The sequence below is a fragment of the Calcarisporiella thermophila genome (assembly GCF_041956535.1).
Source record: "Calcarisporiella thermophila strain CBS 279.70 unplaced genomic scaffold VTP21scaffold_6, whole genome shotgun sequence".
NCBI lineage: Eukaryota > Fungi > Calcarisporiellomycota > Calcarisporiellomycetes > Calcarisporiellales > Calcarisporiellaceae > Calcarisporiella > Calcarisporiella thermophila.
In genome coordinates this window covers 1,217,270-1,226,400 of record NW_027192196.1, presented here as the reverse complement: position 1 = coordinate 1,226,400, position 9,131 = coordinate 1,217,270, and the positions used below count along the sequence as shown (strand labels likewise).

General features: G+C 44.0%; 4 protein-coding genes across 4 annotated transcripts in view; 2 read left to right on the top strand and 2 right to left on the bottom strand.

The window, feature by feature from the left end:
* The window catches only part of VTP21DRAFT_10240 (uncharacterized protein), a gene marked incomplete at both ends in the record, with an annotated part of 2,994 nt that extends 1,940 nt beyond the window's left edge, over positions 1 to 1,054 (top strand). The window contains 2 exons of the mRNA XM_069389555.1: positions 500 to 953; positions 1,020 to 1,054. Of these exons, the coding sequence (XP_069253966.1) occupies positions 500 to 953; positions 1,020 to 1,054 (489 nt within the window). The remainder of the gene's footprint in view (positions 1 to 499; positions 954 to 1,019) is intronic.
* Positions 1,055 to 1,109: 55 nt separating this feature from the next.
* Positions 1,110 to 2,222, top strand: VTP21DRAFT_10239 (uncharacterized protein; the record flags this gene model as incomplete). Its single annotated transcript, XM_069389553.1, has 3 exons — positions 1,110 to 1,229; positions 1,328 to 1,690; positions 1,770 to 2,222. 3 exons carry the CDS (start codon positions 1,110 to 1,112, stop codon positions 2,220 to 2,222), a joined length of 936 nt encoding a protein of 311 aa, XP_069253965.1.
* Positions 2,223 to 3,116: 894 nt separating this feature from the next.
* VTP21DRAFT_10238 (uncharacterized protein) lies at positions 3,117 to 5,310 on the bottom strand (the record flags this gene model as incomplete). Its single annotated transcript, XM_069389552.1, has 10 exons — positions 3,117 to 3,238; positions 3,302 to 3,353; positions 3,422 to 3,658; positions 3,724 to 3,883; positions 3,944 to 3,990; positions 4,058 to 4,207; positions 4,289 to 4,621; positions 4,702 to 4,722; positions 4,781 to 4,869; positions 4,932 to 5,310. 10 exons carry the CDS (start codon positions 5,308 to 5,310, stop codon positions 3,117 to 3,119), a joined length of 1,590 nt encoding a protein of 529 aa, XP_069253964.1.
* A 237-nt stretch (positions 5,311 to 5,547) lies between these two features.
* Positions 5,548 to 9,127, bottom strand: VTP21DRAFT_10237 (uncharacterized protein; the record flags this gene model as incomplete). Its single annotated transcript, XM_069389551.1, has 3 exons — positions 5,548 to 5,748; positions 6,949 to 7,436; positions 7,498 to 9,127. 3 exons carry the CDS (start codon positions 9,125 to 9,127, stop codon positions 5,548 to 5,550), a joined length of 2,319 nt encoding a protein of 772 aa, XP_069253963.1.
* Positions 9,128 to 9,131: the final 4 nt, after the last annotated feature.

Below are 9,131 nucleotides of genomic sequence, written 5' to 3'. Positions count from 1 at the left end.
GACATACGTCCAAGGTAACCAGGGAATGGTTACGAAACAAGAGGATAGATGTGCTAGAATGGCCTTCGCAGTCTCCTGATCTCAATATAATGGAGCATATGTGGAGCGAACTGAAACGAAGGCTAAGCTATTATCAACGACTTCCGAAGAACAAGGATAAACTATAGGAACGTATTGAGAAAGAATGGGAAAGCATAGGTGTAGAATTTGTCAGCTAGCTCTATGCAAGCATGCCGGAGCGAGTGCGTGCTGTATATAATGCAAAAGGAGATCACACAAAATATTAGTAAAAAAGAGTGCAATACGCAATTTGTGAAAACTGTCTATATAAGTGGTATATCTGTAAAGGACATAGGTTTTCTTTTTTAAACATGGATATCACGTATTAATAAAACTAGTCTCAATGTTGTACATTTTTACAATAATATTCCGATCATTCTTCTAGGGTAGTTATTGATTAATTAATTAATATAGGAAATATGACATATCATTGCAACAGTTTTTCGGCAACCTGTATCTTCTGGCTGACGAATATGATGCTTTTACCAACGAATTTCTAAATATCGATGATCGTGACGACCGGGATATGCTTCGTGAAAATAGACACTCGTTACTTAGAGACTTCTGGGCATGTGTGAAGAGTCGTATGGGATATCAACGCCTCAATAAATGTTTCATCACTGGCGTGACACCACTCTCCTTGGCCGACCGAAGATGCGCCATCGATTTCGCAACGAATATATCTACTGATCCACTACCCTCTGGACTCTGTGGCCTTAGCAAAAATGAAGTGTTGGCCGCACTGAAACTCCCCGGCGTATGCAACTCATCTCATGATATAATACGACATTTTCAAATTATGGAATATAATTTCGGCGGCTATCTCTTCTCTCCAACCACGGAAGGCCCATATGTTTTCAACACAAATTTTTGCTTAAAATATTTACAAATAGGTATTAGGCACAAGTAGAGCACATGGTCGATACTTAACTGACAATTGTTTTTTCGTGCTATATCAGTGTTTGCTGAGAAGATGCCCAATGGATACTTCTGATCCTTCCAATTTTGAAATTTCTGAGAGGTTGCTTCTGAGACTTACTTCATCGTCTATGGCATTCACAGTGCTCGAAGAAGTTACCTCGAAAATCGATAATTTATCAAGTAACCTTGCCTGGGACGCCAAAATTCTAAATAGGTCTATGGAGATGGAATATCCTCTTTCACTTAGGGTAAGTTTTCTATATCTTTATATTTATATAGTGTGTTGTAGAAGATTTTGTGATAATACTATATATAAAGAAACTCATTTTACTCCCATTTTTTATAGGTAGGAATCGGAGAGAGCAATACGGCATGGCTAAATTTGATGTACTATGTTGGCAGTCTTACTTTCGATAGTCAGCAACTTAACAAGTATCTGCAAATTCCGAATAATACGGCTTTAAATCGGTTCGTCCTAGCTATTTTAGAACACCATAAGTTGCGGGTATCGGATATTGAACATGCCCTCCGAGCTATTACGTCGGCTGGAAACATCCTGCCCTTTATGGGTTGTTACCAAAAGCTAATAGCCACTCGCAATGTCGAATGCAGTGCTTTTGAGAAGAACGAACAGCATCGTGATAGCCTCATTTCGGTTTTCAATATCCCGCTTCTACGGCGGAGCTTTGGAGATTTTCACATTACAAAGGCAAGATATTATTTTCATAGGGCAGCCGTTTTTATCACTCAGAATCCAGTGGGATGATACTTTGGTCTTATTTTCACAGGTGAATGATCCAAAGGGACGGATCAATTTAATGATCCATATACCAAATATGCATCGCATGGTAATTATTGAGCTAAAAGTTATCCAGTTGGATATCTTGATATTTCGCCTGTGGCCCAATTTCCAACACACACATGGCCAGAAGGCACTGTCTCATGGCGATATTTTCGACCCCCCAATCCTTAGCCCAGCTTCATTTGAATTACAGCGATCGCTTCCGGCATCGCCAGACGGTTATTCAGTGGGTTCAATCAGGGGGAGGGCCACGAGACCAATTGTTGAGTTATTGGAAGAATTCCGACATAAGAAAATGGTGCGAAAAGAGTTCCGTATCTGCCTATCTTGCCATCATCATTGGCTCTCGCAAAATATTGGTTTGGGAGATGGGCATGAAGGGCGAATTCAATGGGCCAATACTAGCGACCATATGATGTTTGAAAATTTTGACTATTAACTTTCTACTCCTTCTCAGATAGATATCATGATTTTAAATTACAGGATATGATAAAACAACATATGTAAAACGCTGTAAATACCCCTAGTACCTCTTATGACACCTCAATTGAAATTGGATGGATCTTATCTCTTGAAAAAGATCCTTACCAATTATTGTTTTTCGCACATGGTTTAATATGATTCAATTCAACTATATACGCTTCATGACGTCTGAAGTCGATAATTTTCCAAGTGCAATCTCGAGTGGTTTATAACTAAATCTTTAAGGTTTCCATTTGACTCATTGAGTGACCTCTTCTAGATTGAAGTGACCACTAATCGCCTTTGCTGCTTATGAAATACCTCGTATATGTTTGCTATCTTTTCCGTTTTGCTCGTCACAAGTGGCGAGAGGTAGAGCGCCCCTCTCTCGCCACTTGTCCCACCTCAACCCTAGTCAGCTCTAATCTGTGTCCCTCCTGTAATGTAATTGCCTAAAGGTTATAATTCAAATAATATCGTATAAACCGACTCGTAGCAAAATTGAAAAGTTGTTATGGAATCAATCTATATCGAATTCCATCCCATTCACCGATTTCTAATTTCCCCTTTAATTTTCTCTCCCCCACCGTTTATTATGGGACCCCAATAGAAGCAATAGAATTCAGTTTCCACTCACCCCTTCTTTGCCCTGGTAATAGTACATCAGTGTCAATTCTCTACAGATATGGTTCAAGAAGTGGATTATTTCCAATTTATTCATATCCTCAATTCAAGCTAAAATGTTGGTATTGATATATAGTATGACAGCATTCAAACTATGCATGAATATTATGATAGAGCCACATAGCTTACACAAACCACGATAAACATACGCTAGATTCCACATAAGGGAGAAATGTCTAATTAGCGCCTAATTCCGCTTTTCAAATTGAATCAACACATCTTGTAATCGCAGAACGCCGAAGAGACCTTGCACTTGCAGTTCCTTCTCATGAGGCGAGTTTGCGGGCAATTTCCAGGTATAGTTTCGCACTAGATTTATGCTGTCAATATAGAGCTCAAAATAACCTAGCTTTTTAAGACCAGAGCACTTACGTAGCATAGAGAGCACTACACGCTGCTCAGTCAACGAGAACTGCATGCCCAACTAATATCAGCAAGAAAAAAAAAATTGACATGCTGCCAATATAAAGTAAGACCATTAATAATAATTACACAGATGCGCGATCCTCCTCCAAATGGCATCCACGCATCACGGGGCGGATTGTTTTCCGGGAGGAATCTTTCGGGCCAAAATTTGTCTGGATTTTTCCAATACTCAGGCGAGTTTTGCATTGTGTAGAAATCCGCGAATAGGTAGGTACCCTTAGGCAACATCAACCCATCCATATCTATCGCTTCTTTCACCACTCTCGGTCCAATGTTGGGTGCTGGGGGATGAATCCGAAGAGTCTTTCACCAAAAGGAAACCATAAGGCGCATGGATCATATATAGGAGGGAACCATCCATACATTACCTCCTTCACGATACACTCAATATACTTCATATTCCGACATTGTTCTACGCTGGGTATTTGCATGCGATCGGCATCTCCGAGGATGCGATCGACCTCTTGGCGGGCAAGCTCCTGTATCTCGGGGAAGATGGCAAGGAAGTAGATAGCCACGGATAGGGATCTAATGGATCGAAAACATTAATAGCATTTTCTAGGTATTGCTACGAGTTGGATAGTTTACGCTTGAGTAGTATCGTGGCCGGCAAGAAAGAATACCATCAAGTTATTCTACGCATGAATAGATCGATTCATTTTTGATATAATCTCGCAGCAGGGCATTAGAAAATAATCTAACCTTGATATCCTCGGTGGTCCAATTACTCTCATTGTCCGCGTTTGAGGCCTCAATCATCAGAGTCAGCATATCTTTATCGCGCTCCTCCGCATTATCAAACAAGCCTGCTTTAATTTCTTTTGTCCTTGTATCGATAATATTATAAACAAGCTATGGAAATAATGGAATACGCATATATACAATGAGTCTACATCGATAGCCATGGGATATAGCCATTAAAAATCGAGCTACCTTATTCAAGCCGCGGAGAGATTTTGTGACATTCCTCTCGAACAGGGAGATCAGCGGATCGGCTTTGGGAAAGAGTATACGGAAAGGATTGATCAATCCGTCGAAAGTGCCGTTGTACATTCTGCAATATTCATTATCGGGATCCCGCAGAGCATTGAAATTGAAATTGAAGAGCGCCTTGCCCAGCGCATCCAGAGTTAGCCTTCGCATGAGCAGCGGGATGTCGACGGCATCGTTGCGGGAGATGGCTGAATCAATATGCTCAAACAGCTCAAGGGTGCAATCTCCGAATGGCTGTGTAGGGATGGTGTGGCGGAATGCTGGATTCAGAACCTAGGGAAAAAAAAAGGGGCAAGAAAAGGCATTCGGATCTGGTTAATCCGGAGGTTAAAAGAACAGCCGAGGTTACGCACTTTTCTGTGGCGCCGCCATTCCTAGGTACAACTCTTAGGTTAGCAAATAGAATTGCGCCGGTGCGCTACAACTCAGTACCTCTCCGTTGCTGGACGCGACGTTCTCTGCTCCGAAAAAGTCAAGGATAAACTTGCCCTGCGACTCAGTGCTGACCTTTGGGATTGCATCTAGCACAAGCATGCATTCAGCCGCAGCCTTTTTTCGACAAGGGCCAAAATGGGGAGCGTACCTGTGTGCGTCATGAAGAACTTCACATACGCCGGGCTGCTGAGGAACAGCCCCCACCTTCCCGCCATCCACACCTGTGGCCATTGGCCGCCTCTCCTGTTAGCTCGATCCTTCCAGCAACTAATCTCAAAGAAGCCTCTTACCGATGCGGCACCTTTTCCCTTGACCGCGGGCATGATGAAGCGCCTGCTCGTCTTTTCAAACGGGTCCATCCGCAGCAGGGCCCACAGGAACGGTAGCGCGGGCACACTGGGAACCTGGCGAAGCTGGCGTGGGGGGACAAGGAAACCAAGGAGAGCGCGAGCCCCCGCCACCGCAACGATGGCGGCGAGAGCCAGGGCGGCCCTCCACATTGTATCAGCTGAGACGTTGAGGAGCATTTTTGCAGCGGTAGCGAGCACTTTGCTGGAGCCTGTCTTTTGTTATAAGTGCGAGCTTCGGGGCAAATCCCGAGACTGGGCCACAGGCGCCGGCCAATCACCACCCTCGATTCCCCGCATCGGATTCCTGCACGGACCTTGAGTCAAGGCCCTTGACTCACAAGTCTGCTGCGCGAGAGGGCAATGTGAGTCAAGACCTTCTATAGGCAACGGCCCGCGGCTAACCCTCCCCACAAATCACGAGTCTGGCTGCGTCAAATGCCGGAAACCTTGCATCTCATCGAGCGTGAAAAAAATTCCGCAGCCTTCTGCAAGTTCCGAGCTAGTCTCAGTTTGGTCATGCCGCAGTGGAGAGCGAGACGCCCGTCTTCGCAACAAGCTCGCATTGACCCTACGCATTCCCACGAAGCTGGGCACCGGTTGAGAAATAATTAGTACCTAAACGGAGATTCACGGAGGGTATGACAGGGTTTTAGGATACAACGGTACGATATCAGGCCGATTATTAGTAATCTCCCTCGTTGCTATAGCTAGTATTCGGTTTACAAGCTGCGCAAAACCATTCTCAGCATATCGTGAGCGGATACGTACTATTGTCAAAAAATATAAAATAAATAGTACATCGTGATGAACTAGTGCCGTAAGGCAATCCTGTTTGAGTTCATGGTAGTCTTTTAAATTTATTACTTACTTCCATGGCCGGCTCTAAGGTTGGCTGGTGTGCTACGATGTAGGGCTTAAAAACGCTATTTTATCACGTTGGTAGGTTTGCGATTCCCACAGGATGAATACTCGCACAAAGGTAAAACATACAGTATACCATTTATTTAAGGTAGTTTGCGTTCAAGAAGCTCTAATCGGTTCTTAAAGAGTGGATACCATGTAATGGTAGCTCCGAAAGGCTTATATCAAAGAAGCAGCCAAGACCTACTGCCTAATTACATTACTTGCTCCATCCCTTTTGCTTGTGAATCCCTGATACCGTTTGGCAAATAATTCGGCTGTATTGCATTCTCCGGCTTATGAATAGCTCCAGAATTTTAGCCCCAATGATTGACTGGGTAAGATTGAAGGTCTTGGAGAGTTGACCCGAAAATTCAACGATGGAATGAGAGCCGTCTGCAACCATGGCTGGATTTGGCTCCCAAGCATTCATCAGCTGGGCCAGATTCCTGGGCGGCTTAGTTTGCTATTTCGCTGGGTAGCCAGAGTTCATGAATTTGGATCTTGCTCAAAAATCAAATGTCTAAAAGAAATAAGTGCACAGGCAAGCTAAACATAAACGCCGCTCTACAAATAGTGTACTTAAAAAAAGGTTATGGAGAGGTTATATGCTCAACAGGTCTGAATTTGATAGGGAGGGTGATTCCTGCTGCGCTTCCTCATCATATAAGGAATTGTTGGATGTCTAGATATAGCTTTCTTAGAAATGATGGTGTTAGAATGAAATAAGATATTTATATTTATAGAGGATATTGACAATACAGTTTGTATCTAAGAAAACAAGCGATCAAATAATAAAGTAGAATGTTCAGTATAATTTGTTTTCAGAGATAATTAAAGTAGGATGGCCATAAAGGTCTAGTATCAATGACCACCTGCTGCTATAAGTTAACATTTTTGGCTCTTCTTCGCTACTTCCATAATAAGCGACCCCAGGAGATTAGCCGTCTCGAAGGTTTGAGGGATAGTGTGGCCGAGATCGTGTTCAAGAGAGTGGCTCAATGCAGGATCATATCGTTCACGGATCTCCAAGTTTCCTTGGTAGTTATTGTCTTTAGGGCTCAGGCAATGAACGGAAGGAATGGCTATACGTGGACATGACTCAGCCCTTGCCCAGCTGGCATAAATATTTTCGGAATCAGGCGTAGCATTAAGCATAGCACCCGAGATATGGATACTGAAATTCCATTGTCGTTGAATCTCCCCACTCTCCGCCATGCGGTCAAGCAATTCGATTATACACGATCCTTCACTAAACCCAAGGAGACCATCCACTCCCCCTTCAAGAGTTAAATAGGCGAGTACGTGATGAATAGCTCGTCTCACGTGTGCGCTTTGAGGGGATTCGCTTGGGAGCCATCTTAACAGCGGCTCATCGTAGAATTTACGTATTTCCAGGGTGGCTATAGAGAAATTCAGTTAAGCAGAGGTAAAATAATTCGTGAAGAACAATACTATACTTACAAGATGAGGTAGAACTAAAGCATGCGTCAATATATTGGAAGGTGATGGACGAACTGAGAGCATTCTCTAAAGTGGCCATCTTCAATCGCATAATTTCTCCGTTCATCTCTGAGCCATGCAAACAGAGGATTCGAATAGGCTTCAAAGGGGCGGGTTGGGGGAGGTTGAGGTCCATATGACTAGCTACAGATTGGGTGGTCATTTCCTCAGATAGGGAAGATTCAGCTATTAGTCTTGCTGGCGTAGGTGATTTGAATAGCTGCTTGAGTGTAATAGGAAGACCGTTTTGGCGGAAGGCGGAGACCAAGGAAAGGGCGGAAATCGAATCGCCACCAAGAGCAAAGAACGACGTGTTGTGGTCAATCCGGCTAGCGTCAACCTTGAGGACTTCAGCCATAAGCTTAATAATTAGGCTCTGGAGGTCAGAAGCGGCTTGAACCACACTGTCCGAGGGGAGAGCCGGTGTAACATGCTTCTCTTGCATTAGAGCAGCTAGTCTTGCCGGCGTGAGTGCTCTGAATACTTGGGGAAGGCTGAGATTGTGGCCATGTTTGCTGAGAGCAGAAACCAACGCAATGGCTGAAATAGAGTCGCCCCCAAGGGAAAAGAATGATGAATGCAGATCAATAAGGTCGGCATCGATATTGAGAACGGACGCGATACAATGGATCACTAGCCTTTGAGTGTCTGTCAGAGGAAGTTCAAGACTCCAGGTTGGAAGTGATATCTCTTCCAGTTTGGCTTTATCAATCTTGCCATTGACCGTCATTGGCAAACTCTCCTGTGCAATAATGATGGCAGGTACCATGTACTCTGGGAGGAAATCGAAAAGCGATTCTCTAAGCGATTCAGTGTCCACGTTGGCTGGCGAAACAAACCCGATCAGTGTGCTGTCTTTGATCAAGGCAACCCCTAATTCGACTCCGGGATATGCACTGAGGGCGGCAGCCACCTCGCCAAGCTCTAAGCGGTAACCATTTAGTTTGACTTGGTCGTCTGCCCTTCCGATTATCTCCAGATTTCCATCCTGGTTCCACCGAACCATATCTCCTGATCTGTACATGGTGGTTCCAGGCTTGAAAGGATTCTTAATGAATCGTTCGGTAGTAAGATCTGGTCTATTAATATATCCCTTGGAAACACCTGGACCAGCGATATACAGCTCACCCACGGTACCCACTGGAACTTTTTCCATGTTGTGATCTAGTACATAATATGATACATTGTTGAAGGGGCGTCCAACCCCGACTTTCTTCTTGCTCTCGAGCTCCTGTATGCTGGTGCCCAAACTTGTTTCTGTTGGACCATAGCCGTTGAACACCCTTACATGAGGTAGCCATTTTTCCACTAGTGCTCGTGACACAGATTCTCCGACCAACGTCACTACACGAAGATTAGGAACATTTTCTGGCTCCAAGTGTTGAAGTCCAGTGGGCGTTATTATCAAAGATTGTACTTTATACAATGACTTCTTTAGGTCTTCATCCGAACGAAGCAAAAGCGTGCCACCGCTGGTGAAACATGAAACTATTTCTGCGACTGCGCCATCAAACCCAACCGCCATAAATTGCGCTTGAATTTCTCCAGGTCTGTAGTCTAATGTGCGGATTAAACTTTGGATACAGTTCATAGCG